Genomic DNA, 24,217 nt, shown 5'->3' on the forward strand with positions numbered 1-24,217 from the left:
AGAGGAGGACAGAGGATGAGATGGTTGGATGTCATCACCAACTCAATGGACATGAGTTTGGGTAAACTCCAGGAGTTGGCAATGGACAGGGATGCCTGGCGTGCTGGAGTCCATGGGTCACAAAGAGTTGGACACAACTGAGTGACTGAACTGAACTGGACTGATTGAGCTTCTCCATCTTTGGCTGCAAAGAATATAATCAATCTGATTTCGGTATTGAATATCTGGTGATGTCCACATGTAGACTTCTCTTGTGTTGTTGGAAGAGGCTGTTTGCTATGACCAGTGCATTCTCTTGGCACAACTCTGTTAGCCTTTGCACTGCTTCGTTTTGTACTCCAAGGCCAAATTTGCCTGTTACTCCAGGTATCTCTTGACTTCCTGCTTTTACATTCCAGTCCCCTATAATGAAAAGGACATGTTCTGGGGGTGTTAGCTCTAGAAGGTCTTAGGGGTCTTCATAGAACCGTTCAACTTCAGCTGCTTCAGCATTACTGGTTGGGGTATAGACTTGGAATACTGTGATATTGAATGGGTTTGCCTTGGAAACGAACAGAGATCATTCTGTCATTTTGAGATTGCATCCAAGTACTGCATTTTGGACTCTTTCATTGACTAGGAGGGCTACTCCATTTCTTCTAAGGGATTCTTGCCCACAGTAGTAGATATACTGGTCATCTGAGTTAAATTCGCCCATTCCAATCCATTTTAATGCACTGATTCCTAAAATGTGGATGTTTACTCTTGCCATCTCCTATTTGACCACTTTCAATTTACCTTGATTCATGGACCTAACATTCCAGGTTCCTATGCAATACTGTTCTTTACAGCATCAGACTTTACTTCCATCACCAGTTACATCCACAACTGGGTGGTGTTTTTGCTTTGGCTCCATCTCTTCATTCTCTCTAGAGTTATTTCTCCACTGTTCTCCAGTAGCATATTGGGCACCTACCGACCTGGGGAGTTCATCTTTCAGTGTCCTATCTTTTTGCCTCTTCATACTGTTCATGGGGTTCTCAAGGCAAGAATACTGAAGTGGTTTGACATTCCCTTCTCCAGCAGATCATGTTGTAGAGAGTTTGTCAGAACTCTCTACCATGGCCATCAGTCTTAGGTGGCCCTGAACAGTATGGCTCATAGTTTCACTGAGTTAGACAAGGCTGTGGTCCATGTGATCAGTTTGATTCAGTTCAGTTCACTTTAGTCGCTCAGTCGTGTCCGACTCTTTGTGACCCCATGAACCGCAGCACGCCAGGCCTCCCTGTTCAGAACCAACTCATTTACCCAAACTCATGTCCATTGAGTCGGTGATGCCATCCAACCATCTCATCCTCTGTCCTCCCCTTCTCCTCCTGCCCTCAATCTTTCCCAGCATCAGGGTCTTTTCAAATGAGTCAGCTCTTCTCATCAGGTGGCCAAAGTATTGGAGTTTCAGCTTCAACATCAGTCCTTCCAATGAACACCCAGGACTGATCTCCTTTAGGATGGACTGGTTGGATCTCCTTGCAGTCCAAGGGACTCTCAAGAGTCTTCTCCAATACCACTGTTCAAAAGCATCAATTCTTTGGAACTCAGCTTTCTTTATGGTCCAACTCACATCCATACATGACTACTGGAAAAACCATAGCCTTGACTAGATGGACCTTTGTTGACAAAGTGATGTCTCTGCTTTTTAATATGCCATCTAGGTTGGTTATAAATTTCCTTCCAAGGAGTAAGCGTCTTTTAATTTCATGGCTGCAATCACCATCTGCAGTGAATTTGGAGCCCCCCAAAAATAAAGTCAGCCACTGTTTCCACTGTTTCCCCATCTATTTACCATTAAGTGATGGGACCCAATGCCATGATCTTAGTTTTATGAATGTTGAGCTTTAAGCCAACTTTTTCACTGTCCTCTTTCACTTTCATCAAAAGGCTCTTTAGTTCTTCTTCACTTTCTTTCAGTTTGATTAGTTTTCTGTGATTGTGGTTTTCATTCTTTCATTCTAGTTCCCCAACTAGAGATCAAACCCAGGGCCCTGCACTGGGAGTATAATCTTAACCACTGGACCACCAGAGAAGTTCCAAGTGTCACTTTGCGACAATAACACTGGCATATATTTTTTAAAAAGAAATACGATTACCCTCAAATGTGGATTAAGGTTTGAAGATATTTATTGTATCACTAAAAACTCCTAATCAATCACTAAATTTTTTTTACTTTTCCTTGGTACTTTTCTCTACATGGTAACTTGCCTACACCAAACACGCATTGCTTGGGGATCAGATTTTTTGCTACCGATAAATTCATCTTTATAGAGGTTAACACTGGCGCTCTGCTCTAGATCCTACCAGGCTGGGAAGCGGACATACACATCGGACTTGGATTCAACACACCCCGTGCGCGGGCGCTTAGGGACCCACGCGGGAAGTATCCGCGGGAACTCCGCGCCCACATGGACGCGGCGAGGCTGTCTCCCTCGCCGTGGACGCGCCAGGACGCAGGCATGGTCCTAGGCGCCGAGGAGGAGTGGTGGAAGGCTTATTTACGAACGTCTTCGCAGCCAGCTGACTTCACTCCCACAGTCAAGTGGGACAGAACTCACATCCCAGCCCAGGCCGCACAAACGCGGTCTCGAGTGCGCGTGCGCGCAGGCCTCGCGAGCCGGTTCCCTAGCCCTTTCCCGCTGGCCGGCCAGTCCCAGGAGGCCCCGCGCGCCGGTCTCCAGGGCGACGCGTCAGAGCCGGGTTGCCAAGGAGTTGGCGCTGCCGCGCGAGTAGCGCGGAGCAGGTAACGGCCCAGCCGCCGCCGCGCCCCAGCCGAGCCTGCTGCTAACCTTTCTGAGCCCTCCGGTGTCTCCCGATCACTCAGTCCCGCCCCTGCCCAACTCGGGCTTCGCTGCCTGGCTCTGGAGTTGGTAACGTAGCCGGGGCGTCAGGCCGCTTCCTCCTGCAAACGCGGTCTGGTGAGGAGCGGCCCTCGGCGTCCTCTTTCCTGGTTCAGACACTGTGATTGAGCCCACACAGCGCACTCACAAGCCCACGCTGTCCCGGGGGAGTGGCAGGCCGCCCGCTCACGGACTGGCCGCCAAGAGGCTGACGGGCAGGGGACGGCCGGCCCCAGTCACCCCACCCCACCCCACCCTCCTGCCCCATCACGCTGGGGCAAATTTCACCCCTTCCCCAAGTTACTCGCTTTCACTATTTCCCTTTTAAATCTGGCGCCTTCATTTATGCATCTACCTGCTTGCTTTTGCTTTGCTTTGTTTTCTCCTAATCTAAGCGCTGACGTTTCCCTAATCTCCATCCCCTGGAAGTCTGAACCCTTTGCGACAGCGTCTGTGTCTGCCCCTCCCCTGCTGAACTCAGGCTAGGAGCTCTCTGGCCGCAATTTCCCGGTGGCGCTTTACCATTTCCTTGCCACACTTGTGCCAACAGGTAACTTTTTTCAGACCAGATTTTTCACTGCGGAACATGACCTTGAGTCTTTTTTTTTTTTAATCCACACTCACTTTCTTAATGAATTCATCCAGTGTCATAGGCTCAAAACCGATCTAAATGCGGATGAACCCCAACTGCGTTTCTCCTGTCCTGAGCCTCCTCTGAGCTACAGACTCGTGTCTTCTGTCCACATATCTCCATAGATGACTAACCATCTCCTACACAGCAAGTCCAGAACGTTTCTCCCAAACCTGCTCCTCTCCGGCTTTTACCCATCCTAGTTACTAGAGGCCATTGTCAGTTGTCTGGGCCTTGGGGGTCCTCCTGAACTCCCTTTCTTCCTCCCTCTGCACCTTCAGTCTGTCAACACATCCTTCAGAATGTACCCAGAATAGATGTACAGTCCTACTATTTCTCCCAACCCCCACTGTCACCACCCCGGTCCAGGCCTGGATTATGTCAGAAGCCTCCTAATTGGTCTCCCTGCATTGAGTAGAGAGAAGCTTATGCTATTTTCCCTTTCTCTGTTATTTCATGTGAGTTAGGTGGGGTTATTTTTTTTTAAGGATTTGAATTTTTATAGTTTATAGATAACGATACAACATTTTCAGTATGTATTTTGAGAATTGTGACCTTTAAACCAAGTAGACAAAGTTCCGTAAGCTAAAAATCAAAAGATGCCCTTCAGCTTTCTGAGGTTTAGGGCAGTGTCTCTGGATAGAGCTATGGCAAGAACATTAAAACTGACTTTAGGGAAGAATGAAAGAATCTGTAGACTTCTTCCCAGTGAGAAAAAGAAGTCGTGGAGGAATTTACACTCTATCTGTTGAGTAGTCTTTCTTGTTTGGTGTTTTAGAGAAGCACCAAGAGAGGCAAATTGAAATGGGGACACAGAGCATTCGTGTGCTGATCCCTTTGATAGCAAGTACCTGGGTGCTGATAGTCCTGTCAGTCACAGAGTGATGCAGTGATTGACAAGACTTGTCCGCTCCTCTCTGGGAGCGGATGGCACCGCCCACCTGTCCCCTGGCCAATCGCAAACGCCGGCCTCCCTTTTCTTTTTTTTCCATCCGGTGAAACCCTGGCTGAGGAAAGGAACAACAGTAGGACAACTGCGATTTGCAGAGGGTCTGTGGGATGTTCCACTCTCCCGCGGCTCCGCCTCATCCCGCGTGCTTTCACTTCCCAGAGCCTCTTAAAGCTACATGAGGGGACTCTCCTCCAGCCCCAGCCACCACCACAGCAAGCTCCCCTGCGCGTTGTGTCTCACCCCGTCCTGCTTGCTGTTACTCTTGGCTGCCCATTCTCTCACCCAGGTCATCACCTCTCCCATCTCTGCTGGCTCTTTCCCTTGGCTTTTGAACATGCTTAAGACCTCCCATCACAAAAGAAAGAGAAACAAACTCCCTGATCCCCGCTCCTCTTCATTTTCTAGCTATTAACTGTCGACTAAAAAAAATATGCACAACGTGAGAGCTGCAAGTTAAGTTTTATTTGGGGCAAAATGAGGACTAAAGCCCGGGGAGGCAGCACCCCAGATAGCTCTGAGAGACTGCTCTAAAGAGGCAGTGCTGTACTTAGTCACCGAGTCGTGTCCAACTCTTTGTGACCCTGTGGATTGCAGCCCATCAGGCTCCTCTGTCGAGATTTCCCAGGCAAAAATACTGGGGTGGGTAGCCATTCCCTTCTCCAGGGGAGCTTCCTGACTCAAGGATAGAATCCAGGTCTCCTGCATCACAGGTGGATTCTTTACCATCTGAGCCACCAGGGAAGCCCAAAGAGGCAGTGGGGGAAGATCAATATATAAGATTTTGGTGAAGGGGGAGTCAAGGCAATCAAGCACTAACTTTACAAAAGGTTTTCTGCTTGTCACGGGGAGTTGATGTCACCATGAAGGGATTTAGTGCTTTTCTAGATATGAGGAGATGCAAAGATTGAGATCGTGCAGTCAGTTCCTAAAAATATCTATCTAAAGACTTGTCCCACCGGTTTCCATGGAGCACAGAATGCCTCACCCTCCACCCTACACTCCCTTCAGGGAGTGTTGAAGGTCAGCAGCTGCAGCAGCCCAGGCAGATGGCAAATGTCCTTCTTCTTGTTGTTCGTGCATGTGTGCTAAATCACTTCAGTCGTGTCCAACTCTTCACAACCCCATGGACTGTAGCCCACCAGGCTCCTCTGTTCATGGGATTCTCCAGGCAAGAATACTGGAATGGGTTGCCATTCCCTCCTCCAGGGGATCTTCCCCACCTAGGAACTGAACTCACGTCTCTTATGTCTCCTGCATTGACAGGCAGATTCTCCACCACTAGCGCCACCTGTTGTTGTTCAGTTGCTGCCAAATGCTCTTGGCAAGTGCCAGTTTGTAGTTGACATGCCCAATTTCTCATCCCCCTCAACAGGCAAACTTTGGTAAAGAACCGCCATATTCAGTGTATCCATTCCTCGTCTCTCATTCCTCAGCCCACTCCGGTCTGCCCTTCACTCTCACCTCTGCACTAAAACAAGAACCGCTAATCAGCCATCCCTGGCCACTCAGTCTTGCTCAGTCTCCCAGCAGCATTTAAGTCTGACCCCACAGTAAAGGGCTGCCTTCCCTCGGCTCCTGTGCCCTCAGCCTCCACACTTCCTGCTCCCATCTCAGCTAGTGTCTGCTCCTGGCTCCTTAGCACTGCAGATCCTCAGAGTGCAGTGTCCTCACCTCAGGCCCCCAGATTCCAACGCTAGGCACAAATCCACACCCACCATCTCTATGCTCTTGGCCCCCCAACCTGATCTCTCCACTTGGCGTCTTCTGAGCTCAACCCATAGGTCCAGCTGCTGGGTAGCAACACAACTTATACCTCTCAGATCCCCTGCAACTTAGCACACACAAGCCCTGACGGTCTCCCCCACCTACCCACTGGGACCCCTGCACCAGAAACCAGGATTCCTCCTTGACATTTCCCCTCCTGCCAGCATCCAGTGGGCCTCCAAGCCCTAGTGACATTGTCCCCCATGCATCTTTCAGATCATCGCAGGCACCTCGGTCCGAGCTCCTGTCTTCCTTAGTCCCGCCTTCCGCATCCACTGCTCTCTGACCTTTCCCTCTTCTGTTCTCCATCCTGCAGCCAGAGTCACCTCTTCAGAAGGCAGCGCTCATCATATCCCCCTTCCCCAGCCTCTCTCTCTCTCTCTTCTTACTGCTAGCTGCCTGTTCCTCTTGGATGAATGAGTCATATCATAAATGTGACTTCTGATGACCCTGCAGCTTGCTCACCCCTTGGACCTCTGGAGACCCATCTGCTTCCACTGGAGTTTCTCACTGGGCCCCAGACATGGGCCCCTCCTCCACCGACTGGCCCTGGTACTGCCTCCCCTGTCCACACCGTTCTTCCCTCCTACCCCACACTCCTCTCTGCCCAGGCAGTTCCCACTGACCCCTCGTATCTCAGTCAGCTGGCACTGCTCTTGAGATGCTTCCCAGGTCACTGTCTGGATCAGGTTTTTTTGTCATATGTCCTCACAGACTTGTAGCTCTTTGCTTTAAAACACATAGAACAGTTGCTATTGTGATTATTTTATTACTGACATACTAGCTCCACAAAAACAGACACATTTCTCTGTTCACTATACCCTCCACACCTCACACAGCTCCTGGCACGTGGTAAGCACTCAACTGTGTGTTGAAAGAGTGAATGAATGAACATCCAAATGTGTAAGATCAAATTTGGGATATTTTCATGGAATTTTATTAAAATAAACATTATATTGAAAAAGAGGTCAAGGCTGGAAATTAAAAAGATATGTAGCATGGGGAAGGAGGTGGGAGGGGGGTTCAGGATGGGGAACACATGTACACCCATGGAGGATTCAAGTCAATGTATGGCAAAACCAATACAATATTGTAAAGTAAAATAAATAAATTAATTAATTTTTTAAAAAAAGATATATGGCAGCAGCTGGGAGGAGGAGCTAAAAGTTTACACATCTGTAAATTTAGCCCTAGAGTGTTGAATTTCTCTGTAGCCCATGCAGTAGTTGGGCTTACGTGGTGGCTCGGACAGTAAAGAACCTGCCTACAATACAGGAGACACAGGGTCAGGAAGATCCCCTGGAATCCCCAGGAATTCTTGCCTGGAGAGTTCCACGGACAGAAGAGCCTGGCAGGCTATAGTCCATGGGGCCAAAGAGTCTCACATGACTGAGCAAGAGTGAGCACACACAAGTGCAGTAGTTGCATTTGCCACTGCTTGGTGGGCGTAGAGCTTCTAACCCTGAAGGTGCTTCTTTGGGAGGCCTGGTCTGGTAATGGATTTGAACTTTTTGTCAAAAATAAATAAAATACATAAAATTGTTATATACCCAAAGCCTACATAACTTGTCTATAACCATCCAAACCTTGAACATGGCACAATTCCATGTTATCCAAGAAAGCTTGCAACTTCTGATGTTTATAGATATATTTGACGTATGTATTTTTGTGCTGGACTAAACCTCAGACATCATTGAAAGTAGAAAACTTCATACATTAAACCATTCAATGACAGATCCTGCCTGTTTCAACTAACTCTTCGATAGGCATCAGTCATTGTTTCTTTCCTCTGTTCCTTCTACATTTATTAACTGTCATTATGCCATAAGGAAGAGCTTTCTCTTCCTTTCTCTATTTACTTATTTATTCATTTGTATTAGTATGGACTCATAGGTTCCTATCTTATTTAATAGGTTGTCATCATATTTCATCCTTATTTATTTTGATGTTCAAATGTCCTAGATTTGATCAGAGAATACTTCAAGTTGGCTTCTGTGTCCTTTAAACACATACCAGCTTTATCTTGAACTTTACCTGGTCCATGCCTGGAATTATCCATTTCTCCAAGGAACTCTGATTTGACTTCGTAGTTGTTGTTCAGTTGCTGAGGTATCCAGCTCTTTGTGACCCTGTGGACTGCAGCACACCAGGCTTCCTTGTCCTTCACCATCTCCCGAAGTTTGCTCAAACTCATGTTTTTTGAGTCAGTGATGCCACCCAACCATCTCATCCTCTGTTGCCCCCTTCTCCTGCCCTCCACCCTTCCCAGCATCAAGATCTTTTCCAATGAGTCAGCTCTTTGCATCAGGTGGCCAAAGGATTGGAGCTTTAGCTTCCGCATCAGTCCTTCCAATGAATATTCAGGGTTGATTTCCTTTTGTAAAGAATGGTATTTAGTGAAGAATGGAGCTCGGTGTGCTCATTGTTACTGGGGTGTCATTGCTTCTAGGCCCTCAACAGAGTTAGGAAAAATACACACACACACACATCTGTATTTCTATATCTGTCCCTGTGTGTATAAAATGTGTAAATATATATATATATATATATATATATATATATATAACCTAACACTTGGGGTTATTTTGAGCCTTCCCCCTCTCTATGTAAGTAAAACTCTCTCAGGCAGAAAGCAACTTGATTTCCTCAATGATCTTATTTGTTCTGTGTAGATAAGCTCCTGATCTTGTTGTCACCTTTTGTCACCCACCCCCCCAACACACACACACATCATCTCCTCCCTACCCAGCTTTCTCAGCCTCCAGCCATGCCACCATTCCACCAATGCCTTTGCACCAGACAGCCTTCTTGGTTTTTAGAATCTCCACCCTGAGTGTTTGATGAGAGAGCAGGCTAGTTTCTCTAGCTAGTTTTTTCAAAGCAAACAATCCAACCAGCTCTTCAGAGTTGGTGATCTTTTTTCTAGATGTAGTCTGGACAAAGTATAGAAAGCTGCTTTTGAGAGCATTAAGTTACTTCCCCAAAGCACTTGAAGTCACCCTCTTCTTTGACTTTCAACTGTATAATAGTACATTTATTTTACATTTTAATAGCCTATTTTAATCTCATTTCAATTCATAATTATTTTCAAGACAATCTCTATTAGTTTCCTGTCAATGTTCTAACAAATATTACAAGCCCAGTGACAATACAAATCTCTTCTGGAGGTCGGCAGTCTGAAATGAATCTCATGAGGCTAAAAATTAAGATATCAGCAAGGCTCCTTCCTTCCAGGCCTTCAGGGAAGAATCCATTCCCTTGCCTCTTACAGCTTCTAGAAAAGATTGTATTTGGCCTGTGACCCCTTCCTCCATCTTCAAAGCCAGCATAAAAACGAATGGGGACTATTCTTCATTGCAGTGCATGGACTTCTCATTGCAGTGGCTTCTCTTATTGGGGAGCACAGGCTGCAGGGGCACTGGCTTCCATAGCTGTGCACACAGGCTCAACTGCTCTGTGGCCTGTAGAATATTCCTGGACCATGGATCAAACCTGTGTCCCCTGCATTGGCAGGTGGATTCTTATCTACCATATCACCAGGGAAGTCCTAAAAACCTTTTTATATATTTTTGGTTGTCTTTGTTGCTGTAATGTGCTTGGTATATAATGTGCTCATACCTTTCGCCCATTTTACTCATGGATTATCATGAGTTCTTTATAAATAAAGGAGTTAAGTTAGCTCTTTGTCACATATGTTGAGAGTAGTCTTCCCAGTTTCTGATGTGCCTTTTAAGTTTATGATTTTTTGTTGTTGTTGTTACAGAGAAGTTTTAAAAATTTTATGTATGTACCCAACATTGAACCACCTAAATACATAACAGACATAAAGGAAGAAGGTGACAGCAACACAATAACAATAGGGGATTTTAACACCACACTAACATCAGTGGTGGAGAAGGCAATGGCACCCCACTCCAGTACTCTTGCCTGGAAAATCCCATGGACAGAGGAGCCTGTTGGGCTGCCGCCTATGGGGTCACAAAGAGTCGAACACGACTGAAGTGACTTAGCAGCAGCAGCAGCAGCAACATAAGTGGATGTTAACAGAGGATGAGATGGTTGGATGGCATCACCAAGTCAATGGACATGAGTTTAAGTAAACTCCAGGAGTTGGTGATGGACAGGGAGGCCTGGTGTGCTGCAGTCCACGGGGTAGCAAATAGTCAGACACGACTGAGTGACTGAACTGAACTGAACTGAACATCAGTGGACAGATCATCAAGGCAGAAATCAATAAAGAAACTCTGGCTTTAAATGACACATTAAAACAGATAGACTTTTGTTTTTTATTTATTTATATTAGTTGGAGGCTAATTACTTTACAATATTGTAGTGGTTTTTGCCATACATTGATATGAATCCGCCATGGATTTACATGTGTTCCCCTTCCTGAAACCCCCTCCATCTTCCCTCCTCATCCCATCACTCTGGGTCATCCTAGTGCACCAGCCCTGAGCACTTGTCTCATGCATCAAACCTGGACTGGTGATCTGTTTCACAATTGATAATATACATGTTTCAATGCTATTCTCTCAGATCATTCCGCCCTCGCCTTCTCCCACAGAGTCCAAAAGTCTGTTCTATACATGTGTGTCTCTTTTTCTGTCTTGCATATAGGGTTATCACTACCATCTTTCTAACTTCCATATATATGTGTTAGTATACTGTATTGGTGTTTTTCTTTCTGGCTTACTTCACTCTGTATAATGGGCTCCAGTTTCATCCATCTCATTAGAACTGATTCAAATGTATTATTTTTAATGGCTGAGTGATATTCCATTGTGTATATATACCACAGCTTTCTTATCCATTCATCTGCTGATGGACATCTAGGTTGCTTCCATGTCCTGGCTATTATAAACAGTACTGCGATGAACATTGGGGTACACATGTCTCTTTCAATTCTGGCTTCCTCAGTGTGTATGCCCAGCAGTGGGATTTCTGGGTCATATGGCAGTTCTATTTCCAGTTTTTTGGATTTTTTTTTTTTTAGCACATGTATTTTTTTTTTTATTTTTTATTTATTTATTTATTTTTTCAGTGGGTTTTGTCATACATTGACATGAATCAGCAATAGATTTACACGTATTCCCCATCCCGATCCCCCCTCCCACCTCCCTCTCCACCCGATTCCCCTGGGTCTTCCCAGTGCACCAGGCTTGAGCACTTGTCTCATGCATCCCACCTGGGCTGGTGACCTGTTTCACCATAGATAATATACATGCTGTTCTTTAGAAACATCCCACCCTCACCTTCTCCCAGAGTTCAAAAGTCTGTTCTGTACTTCTGTGTCTCTTTTTCTGTTTTGCATATAGGGTTATCGTTACCATCTTTCTAAATTCCATATATATGTGTTAGTATGCTGTAATGTTCTTTATCTTTCTGGCTTACTTCACTCTGTATAATGGGCTCCAGTTTCATCCATCTCATTAGAACTGGTTCAAATGAATTCTTTTTAACGGCTGAGTAATATTCCATGGTGTATATGTACCACAGCTTCTTTATCCATTCATCTGCTGATGGGCATCTAGGTTGCTTCCATGTCCTGGCTATTATAAACAGTGCTGCGATGAACATTGGGGTACACGTGTCTCTTTCAGATCTGGTTTCCTCAGTGTGTATGTCCAGAAGTGGGATTGCTGGGTCATATGGCAGTTCTATTTCCAGTTTTTTAAGAAATCTCCACACTGTTCTCCATAATGTCTGTATTAGTTTGCATTCCCACCAACAGTGTAAGAGGGTTCCCTTTTCTCCACACCCTCTCCAGCGTTTATTGCTTGTAGACTTTGGGATAGCAGCCATTCTGACTGGTGTGTAATGGTACCTTATTGTGGTTTTGATGTGCATTTCTCTGATAATGAGTGATGTTGAGCATCTTTTCATGTGTTTGTTAGCCATCTGTATGTATTCTTTGGAGAAATGTCTGTTTAGTTCTTTGGCCCATTTTTTGATTGGGTCATTTATTTTTCTGGAAGTGAGCTGCAGGAGTTGCTTGTATATTTTTGAGATTAATACTTTGTCTGTTGCTTCATTTGCTATTATTTTCTCCCATTCTGAAGGCTGTCTTTTCACCTTGCTTATAGTTTCCTTTGTTGTGCAAAAGCTTTTAAGTTTCATTAGGTCCCATCTGTTTATTTTTGCTTTTATTTCCAATATTCTGGGAGGCGGGTCATAGAGGATCTTGCTGTGATTTATGTCAGAGAGTGTTTTGCCTATGTTCTCCTCTAGGAGTTTTATAGTTTCTGGTCTTACATTTAGATCTTTAATCCATTTTGAGTTTATTTTTGTGTGTAGTGTTAGAAAGTGTTCTAGTTTCATTCTTTTACAAGTGATTGACCAGTTTTCCCAGCACCACTTGTTAAAGAGATTGTCTTTCCTCCATTGTATATTCTTGCCTCCTTTGTCAAAGATAAGGTGTCCATAGGTGTGTGAATTTATCTCTGGGCTTTTTATTTTGTTCCATTTATCTATATTTCTGTCTTTGTGCCAGTACCATACTGTCTTGATGACTGTGGCTTTGTAGTAGAGGCTGAAGTCAGGCAGGTTGATTCCTCCAGTTTCATTCTTCTTTCTCAAGATTGCTTTGGCTATTCGAGTTTTTTTTTTTTTTTTTTTTTTGTATTTCCATACAAATTGTGAAATTATTTGTTCTAGTTCTGTGAAAAATACCATTGGTAGCTTGATAAGGATTGCATTGAATTTATAGATTGCTTTGGGTAGTATACTCGTTTTCACTATATTCATTCTTCTGATCCATGAACACAGTATATTTCTCCATCTATTTGTGTCCTCTTTGATTTCTTTCATCAGTGTTTTATATTTTTCTATATATAGGTCTTTTGTTTCTTTAGGTAGATATACTCCAAAGTATTTTATTCTTTTTGTTGCAATGGTGAATGGTATTGTTTCCTTAATTTCTCTTTCTGTTTCTCATTGTTAGTGTATAGAAATGCAAGGGATTTCTGTGTGTCAATTTTATATCCTACAACTTTACTATATTCATTGATTAGCTCTAGTAATTTTCTGGAAGAGTCTTTAGGGTTTTCTATGTAGAGGATCCTGTCATCTGCAAACAGTGAGAGTTTTACTTTTTCTTTTCCAATCTGGATTCCTTTTATTTCTTTTTCTTCTCTGATTGCTGTGGCCAAAACTTCCAAAACTATGTTGAATAGTAGTGGTGAGAGTGGGCACCCTTTCTTTGTTCCTGACTTTAGAGGAAATGCTTTCCATTTTTTGCCATTGAGGATAATTGTTTTTTAAAGATTTATTTATTTATTTATTTATGGCTGTCCTGGGTCTTCATTGCTTTCTCTAGTTGCAGTGAGTGGGGGCTAATCTCTGGTTGCAGTGTATGGGTGGCTTCTCTTGCTGTGAAGCATGGACTTTAGGCTCATGGGCTTAGTAGTTGCACTCGCAGGCTCTAGAGCACTGGCTCAGTAGTTGTAGTGCATGGGTTTAGTTCTTCTGCAGCATGTGGGATCTTTCCAGACCAGGAATCGAACCTGTGTCCCCTGCACTGGTAGGTAGACTCTTAATCACTAGAGCTTCAGGAGGCCCTTAGAACAGATAGACTATATATATATATATATAACATTTGATCCTAAAGCAGCAGAATACACATTCTTTTCAAGTAAACATGGAATACTCTTCAGGATAGATCAAGTGCTAGTCTACGAAACAAGTCTCAGTAAATTTAAGAAGAAATCATGCTTCAAGTGCAGTAAAACGGGCATCGTTATACTGTAAACACTGTTTGTTCAAAATGTAAATGCTACCGAAAATCTGAAAATCTGAACTGTACACTATCATAAATTGGATATATCAAGACAGCACACTGGATGTTCCCCATGGTCCAGAGGTTAAGAATCCGTGTGCCAATGCAGGGAACATGGGTTCAATTGCTGGTCCAAGAGGATCACACTTGCCATGGGACCATGTGTCCCAACTACTGAACCCTTGCCCCCTGGAGCGCATGGTCTGCAACAACAGAAGTCACTATGATGAGAAGCCCGCACTCCAGAACTAGAGAGTAGACCCTGCTCGCTGCAACCAGAGAAAACCCACAGGCAGTAACAGAGACCTGTGTGTGTGTATATATAATATTATGTACATTAATATAAATTATATTAATAATATTAATATATTATAAAATTACTTATTTATTATATATAAATAATGTAAATATAATTTATTTATTATAAGTGCAAGTGAAAGTGTTAGTCACTCAGTCATGTCTAACTCTTTGCAACCCCATGGACTGTAGCTCACCAGGCTCCTCTGTCCATTGGATTCTCCAGGCAAGAATACTGGAATGGGTTGCCATTCCCTCCTCCAGGGGATCTTCCTGACCCAGGGATTGAACCAGGTCTCCCACATTGCAGGCAAATTCTTTACTGTCTGAGCCACCAGGGAAGCCCATTTATTATAAACAAATAATATTAATGTATTTATTACAAATAATAAATGTAGTATTAAAAAATAAATAGATAAATAAGTTTATTTTTTTAAGAGGGAAGTCAGAGTCCTTTAGTTACCTCATCTTAGAAGCCACCTCTGAGTCACACTGGAGTGCAGGGGATTACACCAGGAAGTGGGCATCAGTACAGGCCACCTTAGATGGTGCCCACCACCTGTGTGCTTTCCAAAGTCAATCTCTGAAGGGTAAATGTAGCTCTTCTCTCAATCACTCTCTGGGGAAGAACAGTGACCACACATGGAGGAGCCACCTGGTTGTTTTCCCAGGTGAACGAATGAATACAGTTAGGTGATCCTCACCATCCAGTAAACAACAGTGAGGTGCCACTTATCCCTCTTGATAATCAGCAGGAAGGCCTTGAAATCTTCCAGACAGTGCCTAATCATCATTTCCCAAAACCAAACACAGTTCAGACTGAGTCTAAGGAAGTTCAAAGTGGTTCTTACAGAAAGATTCAGAAATAGAACTGGTTTGGGAATTTAAGGCATTCTGTGTTCTAGCGTGTATGTGTATATATACAACTGAATCACTTTGTTGTACACCTGACATTAACACAAGGTTGTAAATCAACTATATTCCAATTTTTTTTATATTCCAATTTTTAAAAATCCCAACAGCCAGCCTTAGAGAATGAGAATGTAATTCACTAACTTTTAAGTTGTCCCTGTTGTTGCTATCTGATGTGAACAAAATTCCTGTCAATACAGTCTCCCCAAAGTCCAGTCTCAGGAGTCTTATATTTTAGGTAGAAAAAAATATAAAAACCAAATTGAAATTTTTTTCTGGAACACACTCCAAAAATAATGTGTTGTTTTGCATTCCTAATTGTGCATTTATAGTTAGTTAACTATAATAAAGCATGGACTTCCCAGGTGGATCAAGTGGTAAAGAACCCACCTGCCAATGCAGGAGACATAAGAGACACTGGTCCAGTCCCTGGATCGGGAAGGTCCCCTGGAGGAGGAAATGGCAACCCACTCCAGTACTCTTGCCTGGAGAATCCCATGGACAGAGGAGCCTGGCAGAATACAGTCCATGGTGTTACAAAGAGTTGGACACGACTGAACACACACACGTAATAAAGCGTGGGTTCGTTTTAAGGGCTGTAGCTCTAAATCTAAAAATACTTTTCTTCTATTAGGTTGTTTACTATGTCACTGGCTGGTCCAACAGAAGCAAATCTAGGTGGACATTTCCCCGGCACGGCCATCGAAAATGGCAGGAGTTCCTCAAAATGGGAGGGCAGCAGCCCAGGTGTTCCCAGGAACAGTGATGCTTCTGACAAGAGTGTTGATTACAGCAGATCTCAGTGCTCCTGCAGAAGCCCAGACTCCCACTGCGATTATTCAGAAGACTTTCTGTCTGAGTTCTCAGAAACCACAGCTAGGAACAACTACTTAGAGAAGCCTACAGTAAAACAAAAGAAGGAGAAGAAGAAGTATAATGTTTCTAAAATCTCCCAACCTAAAGGTAAGAAGCAACATCTCCCAACCAAGACCAAATTTCGGGTTATAATGACATTATTATTTAACGCACTGGTAACCTGGAGTGGCCCATATTCAGTTTTATTGTTTTTCCAGATTGTACCAGTACTTATAAAATTATAAGTATTACAAGTGAATTTTTTTATAGAAAGAGTAGGAAATAGAGAAATTAAGAATAATCACAAAATGACAGAAAGCCCTCTTGCCCAGCTTTCCCTCCTGGAACCCATGAGTGAGGTTAGTTCCGTTTTTAGTTAACAGGTGGCCTTGTTACAGAGCACCACAGTACTTGGATTTCACAGGCTTCTTGCCTTTCATCTCAGCTGAAGAGTCAAGGTTTCAATCTCCAATGAAATGTAACTATCTGTCTCAGCATCCCAGGAAGATGGTCTTCGAGTCTGGTGAGGCATATTGGAAAAGATGCTCTTTAGGAAAAGGGCTGGTCAAAAGGCTGTTAATGTCATTTCCTTGTGGATTTTAAGAGTAGCAACAGCATCAGCTTCTAACTGTCCCAAATGGGAGTAGCTCTGCACCATCCTTGACCTCCTCACTTCCTACCCCCTTGCCTAGACTATGGTTATTCCCAGGCATGCAATGCTGGGCTTATAAATATCCCCTGTATAGAAACCACTGCCACTCTCTTCCGGCTGTGACCATCAGAACTGGTGTCAGTAAGTGGCCAAAAAACAATTAAGAGCCTGTTGAATGTGGAGCACGTCCAGGGCCACATTAACCCAGTGCCTGCCTCTCACACCCAGCCTGCCTGGGACCCTGTGAAGAGCTGGAGTCTTCAGTTGCCCTTCTTCCCAGCTTCAGAGCAGGGACTCTCCATCTAAGACTTGACTCTGGGAGCCTTAGGGAATCCTTTGCAGTGTGTGTGTGTGTGTGCGTGCATGCGTGCGCATGCAGGCATGCACACGCACATCTATTTGTGTTTGTGAACTTTCTAGGGAGAAGGACCCATAGTTTTCCTCCAGGTTCTCGAAAGGTTTCACAGCCCTTTCTCTGGAGAGGTGGGAGTCCTGCACCCATTGCCAAGGCCAGAGCAGAAGACCCTACCAGGAAAAGGCTGAGCCACCAGGAAAGCCCATCACAAAGAATAAACCCCCCAAAATTCAGAAGTAGTCTGGCCCCCATGGGTTTATGACAAGAAATCATCAAACAATATACTACATCTTAAATTGAGTCTAGGATTTCACAGAACTGTGTAAGAAGGCAGTTAGTGTTTATAAAATTATTTCTACAAGAAACAAACTGCATGTTGTTTCTAAGAGCCTTACAATACAAATTTTTTAAACTGATTCCTCATTTATTTATTCCACAAATGTTTATTGTGTCCTTTATGCAAGATACTTGTTCATAAATTGGCAGCAGCCCAAATGAACTATCACTTCACAGTGGACTGGAACCTAAATTCCACGATCCAAGTGAGGGTTTCCCAGGTGATGCAGTGGTAAAGAATCTGCCTGCCAATGCAGGAGACTTCGATCCTTGGGTATGGAAGATCTCCTGGAGGAGGGCATGGCAACCCACTCCAGTATTCTTGCCTGGAGAATTCCATGGACAGAGGAGCCTAGAGGGCTACAGTCCATGGGGTCACAAAGAGATGGACACTGCTGAAGCGACTGAACACGCAGAACCTAAATTCCATGATCCTAGTGAGGGCTTGCTCTCCCTTGGGTACTCTTTTGTGTATGAATACTCTCAAATTATTTTAAGTAAATCTTGGATGCTTCTTTAACCCAACTTTTATGCCCCTGAAGATGCGCTGTACCCCAGTGTATAAGGACCTTCAAACACTTGTAACATCAAGCTTTGTCACAGAATGATAAAAAATATTCTTGGTGTATCCTTTTATTCTTTTGTTCCTTCACAGCCCATGTTGTGTAAATGTGTGCCAAAAAAATTCAATCAGCAAGTAATTAAAGAATCAATGTTCGGGTAATGTAATTCTTGGGCTTCCCTGGTGGCTTTGTGGTAAGGAATCTGTCTGCCAATGCAGGAGATGCAGGTTCAATTCTGGATCAGGAAGATCCTCTGGAGAAGGAAATGGCAACCCACTCCAGGATTCTTGTCTGGAGAATTCCATGGACAGAGGAGCCTGGCAGGCTGCAGTCCATAGGGTCACAAAGAGTGAGACAAAATTTAGCAACTAAGTAGGCACACAAAGATGTAACTAACCTCGGCCAATAAGGCATAATGATTAACCAGTGCAGTGCCTTCTTGAGTGAAGGTTCAGTTTCTGTTAGCTTTCTGATATATAAAAGGAGACCTCTGACCCTCAGAGGCTGGTAACACTGAATCAGGAACCACCAATAGAGACCCAGAATTCACTCAAGGATAACAGCTTCAGAGATTATTTTCAATTCTCATCTTAGAAAAGCAAATTTTATAGCAGAAAAACATCTCATAGAGAAAAATTATAAGGATAAAATGACAACTTCAGTTTGACAGGATTTTTGCTCTGGTTAGATACCTGAGATTTATATACTTAGATTAATATAAATAGCAAGCAATATATTTCTATAATTTTATCTTCAAAATGTGGTTATTTCTTTCTTTGTAGAAAAAATATACTTTCAGAACTCCTTCAATTATACCTTTCCTTGCTATGATTTGTCGATACAACGCCAAAACATGTGTGCACATGGGTGCATGCTAAGTCGCTTCAGTCATGTCTGACTTTTTGTGACCCCATGGACTGTAGCCTGCCAGGCTCCTCTGTCCATGGGATTCTCCAGGCAAGAATACTAGAGGGGGGTCGTCATGCCCTACTCCAGGGGATCTTCCTGACCCAGGGATCAAACCTGAGACTCCCTATGTCTCCTGCATTGGCAAATAGGTTCTTTACCACTAGTACCACCTGGGAAGCCCACCAAGACGTTTTGCGAAGGTCATTCAAAAAACTGGTATACCTTCTCTGAGATCCACTCTCACTGAAGTGGATCAATGATGAAAATAGCCAAATCTGAACCGCAGAAGAACTCCGAGTCTACCTGATGCATGATCTCTGTTGTTCTGAGAAGCAAGAAAATAATTTAAAATAAGATGTGTGTGGGTTTGTTTAAAGGTGACAGTAGATAACTGAGGACTTATTGGTGGGTGAGTGAGAGCTGGCTATGGATGTAGGTGTATGAAAGACTGATCATTTCTGAGCAATGATGAAAAGGTTTTACTGTGGACCTTTATAACTATGAAGGTTTCTACACTTGCTCTGAGCTCAGAATTTTAAAAAAGGGGGGAGAAATGGTATACCAAAAAAGAAAAGTTATTTTACTGTGTTCAGTTGCTCGGGACAACTTTTGCCCTGTTGCCTTGGGGCAGAGGTGGGTGGAAGCCCTAAGGTGGGGTTGAGGAGGTATACTTTGTGACTCTGATGCTGGAGCTGTGGAGAACAGGAAGGGGAAAGGCCTGCCTTTGAACCTCTTCCTACCCTGGTCCTTGGAAGAAGGGGCCACCTCCTTTAAGGTGACCTGGAAGAGAGAGAGGGCCCAGCAGAGGGCAGAGCCAGCACCAGCAGGGACCTGGCTCAGGTTGCGGACCTGAACCAGACTGAGGGCGCAGACGGCAGGAACAAAATGGGACTGTGACACAAAGAGGAAGATGACAGGGAGACAGGACCACAACGGGGCCAGGGAGGATGGGCGCAGCGGTGTGACAGGAAGACAGAGGTGCTTTGAAAAGGAGTATGGGAGTGAGGGTGCACCTGGGGCAATGGCTGAGCAAAGAGGAGAGGTTGGAGCCAGTGAAGCGGGGCTTGGGCTTAGGTCTGTTCAAAGAGCTTATTTCACTCTTTGTACTGGGAAGGCGTGACTAGTCTCGAGTAATAAGAGTCCCCTTTTTACTAACTATGGACCTAGATATACATGTTTTTGGTGAATTAATTTAAGTGTTTTAGCTTAGTGGTTTAACAACTAGGTATCTTAAGAGTAGCTTAACCATTCAGCTTTAAAAAAGGAAAGTGCTAGTCACTCAATCGTGTTTGACTCTTCGCGGCTCCAATATGGACTATAGCCCACCAGGTTCCTCTGTCCATGAGGATTCTCCAGGCAAAAATGCTGGAGAGAGTTGCCATTTCCTCCTCCAGGGGATCTTCCCAACCTCGTGATCAAACCCATGTCTCTTGCATCTCCTGCATTGGCAGGCAGATTCTTTACTACTGAACCACCTGGGAAACAGATAGTGTGGTCACTGTGAAATCTGTGTGGTCTGTCATACCCAAGATCCATATGCTTTATCCTCAGAAAGTGTTCTCTGTCTCTGCTGGCTCGTGGTTTCCATCACAGGCAGAATTGCCTTTCCCACCACCAGATCAAGCACACTGAGCCGTGTCTCAAATAATGTGTCCTCACTCAGGCCAGTAGCTCAGGGCCAGGACCCCAGTGACACTGGTCACTAAGAGCCTTTCTCTCTGCAGGATGAGAATCATACATTTTTAGATTCTAGAATCCAGTTCCAACCGCTCTTTCTCAGAATATAGGTACACTGATATGTATACAGGCACACACGTGTGTACATCCACAGGTGCACACATGGATATCATAGAAACGCACATACCTGTGGGGCAGTGGCAAAGGCACACGGACGTGGGTCTGTTTGACCACCTACGAGCTGTGTGCCCATTGATAAGCATCATCATTAAAATGGGATAATAGACACTGCGGATACCATATATAAAATAGATAACTAATGAGAACATGCTACAAAGGGAATTCTACTCAGTGCTCTGTGGTGACCTAAATGAGAAGGAAATCCAAGGGAGAAGGGATGTATGTACACATATAGCTGATTCACTTTTCTGTATAGCAGAAACTAACACAACATTGCAAAGCAACTATACTTCAATGAAAATTAACTTAAAAAATAAAATGGGATGATAATACAATAATGTTACGCACATGCAGTTGACATATGCAAATTCAGTTACATGAGCTTGGTGTAATACCATTTAGATGCTTTTTGATCAAAATAGTTTCCTGAGCATAAACCATCTAACTGGTTAATTGAGTGCCCAGTCAAAAGCAACAAAGGAAAAACTGCCTATGTTAGATATATTGAGAGATAGAGTACTTATATGAATTCTCTAAGCAATTTAATGGGTCTTTAAAAATCTTTTTAAATCTATGAGACCTTCATATATAACTCTTAGCTCTAATGTTACCCTCTAGTTGCCTCATAACATTTTGTTGGCAGAATTGGATCAGATAATCTATTACATAAAGCATTTAATTCAATGCTTCACATATGGAAAACGCTTGGTAAATGCTATTTATTCTTATGGTTTTTAGTTTACCTTTTATAATAGAAGTAAGTATGGGTTTTAGAGTCAGAGAAGACCTGATTTCAATTCCTTTTATGTCACTTTGTGGTTATGTAACCATGGACACATGACTTATAATCTCCAGCTATAAAATGGACTACTACTGACCTTAAAGGATTGCATTAAATGAGATAGCTAGACATAAAGTACCTAGCCTAAAGCATGAATATTCATTCAGTGTTAGTTCCTTCCCCTTCTACCTTGCATGTGTATGTGTATATGTGTGTGGGAGTAGGGGGGGAGGGGGGTGTGGGTATTACAGACACCTGCATACTTACATATCTATATGCATATGATTGGGCTTCCCTGGTAACTCAGCTTGTAAAGAATCCACCTGCAATGCACGAGACCCTGGTTTGCTTCCTGGGTCAGGAAGAGCCCCTGGAGAAGGGATAGGCTACCCACTCCAATATTCTTACCTTGGAGAATCCCCATGGATAGAGGAGCCTGGTGGGCTACAGTCCATAGGATCACAAAGAGTCACACGTGACTGAGCAACTAAGCACATACGTATGACTATAGTAACAAACTGGATTATCTTCTTACACAGGCCAGAAGGAAATCTCGGTTGGAAAAAAGCGCAGCTGGAACTTACCATTTCTCAACTCTCATATCAGTGTCGCTGCCCAGCGACGTGATGCCATGGCCCACCGCATCCTGTCAGCGAGGCTTCATAAGATCAAAGAACTGAAGAATGAGTTAGCTGATCTGCACCACAAAGTAGAGGCCACAGTCATAGAAAACCAATTTCTGAAACAAGTCCAGCTTAAGCACTTGAAAGCTATAGGAAAATATGAGAATTCACAAAATAATCTACCTCAAATTATGGCCAAACATCAGAACGAAGTGAAAAATTTAAGACAGCTCCTCAGGAAATCCCAGGGAAAGGAAAGAGCCGTGTCAAGGAAACTGAGAGAGACGGACGGTGAGCTGCTGAGGACGAAAGATGCCTTGCAGGCCCTGCAGAAGATTTCTGAAGACAAGAGTCTTGCAGAGAGGGAAGAGCTCACTCAGAGATTGTCCATTCTTACAGCAAAGATGGAGGCAAACGACAAAAAGATACAGGTCTGTACTTCAGAGACCTAAAAACGTTAAGGTTCCAAAATCAATCTGGAGAGGGAGCGCATTCATCATACTTGCCTGAGGAATGAAGCTCTACTGGGCTGAGCACACAGATGGTGGTGTTCGGTGGGGATGGGGTGGGTCCAGGGAAGGGGAAGCGCTCAGGAGAGACGGAAACAGCCCCTCTTGTTGTGGACTGAGCCAGGGCTCCTTCTGTGTCTGTGTCACCCAACCTAACTCAGGTCCACTAGTCCACGGGCAGCAAAGCCAGTCTACTGACACTGTGCCGAGGTGCTAAAGGAAAGCGCAGCGTTTATTGCAAATGCCAAGCAAGGAGTCCCGGTAGTTAGTGATCAAAATGCCTGAACTCCCCCAGTGGCTTTCAGGAGAAAATTTTTAAAGACAAGGTTGGGGGTGATTGTATTATGTGATCAGTTCATGGACATTCCTCTGACTGGTTGGTGGTGAGGTATTCAGGAGTCAACATCATCAACCTTCCAGTTCCAACCAGTCTGGGGTCTATGTGCTTGTGGGCAGCATGCACTTAAACTTCTTCCACCTGGTGGGGGTTCAGCATCTGCAAAACAGCTCACAGGACATGGATCAGAATATTGCCTACAGCCCTTGAGGAGGAACTAAAAGTTCTTAACTTTAATAGCTAAACTATTATTATTTTGTCTTGTGCTGTGTTTAGTCACTCAGTCATGTCCAACTCTTTGCTACCCCGTGGACTATAGCCCGCCAGGCTCCTCTGTCTATGGGATTTTCCAGGCAAGAATACTGGCATGGGTAGCCATTCCCTTCTCCAAGGTATCTTCTTGACCTAGGGATCAAACCTGAGTCTCCTGCATTTCAGGCAGCTTCTTTACCATCTGAGCCACCAGGGAGACAAATTGTCTTACTTTACTATTTTCATTTCTTTCTGCATCTTCTCACTTCTCTGATTAAATTTGCTCGTTGGAACTCAAGCAAGTTGTAGGAGGCTAAATTTTTTCTAAAGACAGGAGGCAGATGGAGGATATGTATGTGGTAGGGAGGGGTCCCTGTTCCAGAAAAGCCCTGTAGTGTCCTGCTTGGTTACAGTTGGGCTCATTTATCTGGAAATGACAATTCTCTAAGGCAGTCTGGCAACCAGGGTTAGGGGAGTCTGTTCACATGCTGAAGGGTGGTGTGTTGTCCTGTGTTGTGGGAAACCTTTCTTAGAAAGTGAGCCTCTGCTCCAAACTGCTTCTGAAAAGATCACTTCCCTAAACTGTAAGTGCATCTCCTCACCCTCTTCCTTGTTCTCTACCTCATCCATCTGTCCAGTCATTACCACAAAGACCCATGTCCTGGAAACAGAAAATTTTTCTAGGTAATATTCCTGAAGACAGATAGGGAAAAGGAATGTAAATCACTGAAGGAATGCATAGGTTGGTATTCCTGAAGGGTGCATGGTGGTCAAAAGCTTGGAATTAAAAGGGGTGATTTGGGAGAACACTGATTACACTGAGAATTCTGCCTATTTTACATTAGGTGGTTTTGGTCTCTATGAACACAAAATGGAATGGACACAAATGGACTTAACTTACTCTTTCAAATTCCTTAATGGTGAGAGACAAGTATTTTATATGAAATAGACATCGTTCATAAAGTAGACAAGTATTTACTTGAAATAA

The 24,217-nt window shown here is 43.9% G+C and overlaps 1 protein-coding gene and 2 non-coding genes across 3 annotated transcripts in view; all 3 read left to right on the forward strand.

Annotated features, from left to right (window-relative positions):
* Positions 1–2,783: 2,783 nt before the first annotated feature.
* LCA5L (lebercilin LCA5 like) overlaps positions 2,784–24,217 on the forward strand; it is a 34,671-nt gene continuing 13,237 nt past the window's right edge. Inside the window, exons 1-3 of the mRNA XM_043874384.1 lie at positions 2,784–2,948; positions 15,835–16,163; positions 22,048–22,562. Coding sequence (XP_043730319.1) covers positions 15,845–16,163; positions 22,048–22,562 — 834 coding nt within the window. The 5' untranslated portion in view covers positions 2,784–2,948; positions 15,835–15,844. The remainder of the gene's footprint in view (positions 2,949–15,834; positions 16,164–22,047; positions 22,563–24,217) is intronic.
* On the forward strand, positions 19,122–19,201 carry LOC122676270. Its single transcript, XR_006335539.1, has one exon. It is a non-coding gene; the product is annotated as a small nucleolar RNA U2-19 (small nucleolar RNA).
* Positions 19,331–19,400, forward strand: LOC122676267. Its single transcript, XR_006335536.1, has one exon. It is a non-coding gene; the product is annotated as a small nucleolar RNA U2-30 (small nucleolar RNA).

This window comes from Cervus elaphus, chromosome 19 (genome assembly GCF_910594005.1).
Source record: "Cervus elaphus chromosome 19, mCerEla1.1, whole genome shotgun sequence".
Lineage (NCBI taxonomy): Eukaryota > Metazoa > Chordata > Mammalia > Artiodactyla > Cervidae > Cervus > Cervus elaphus.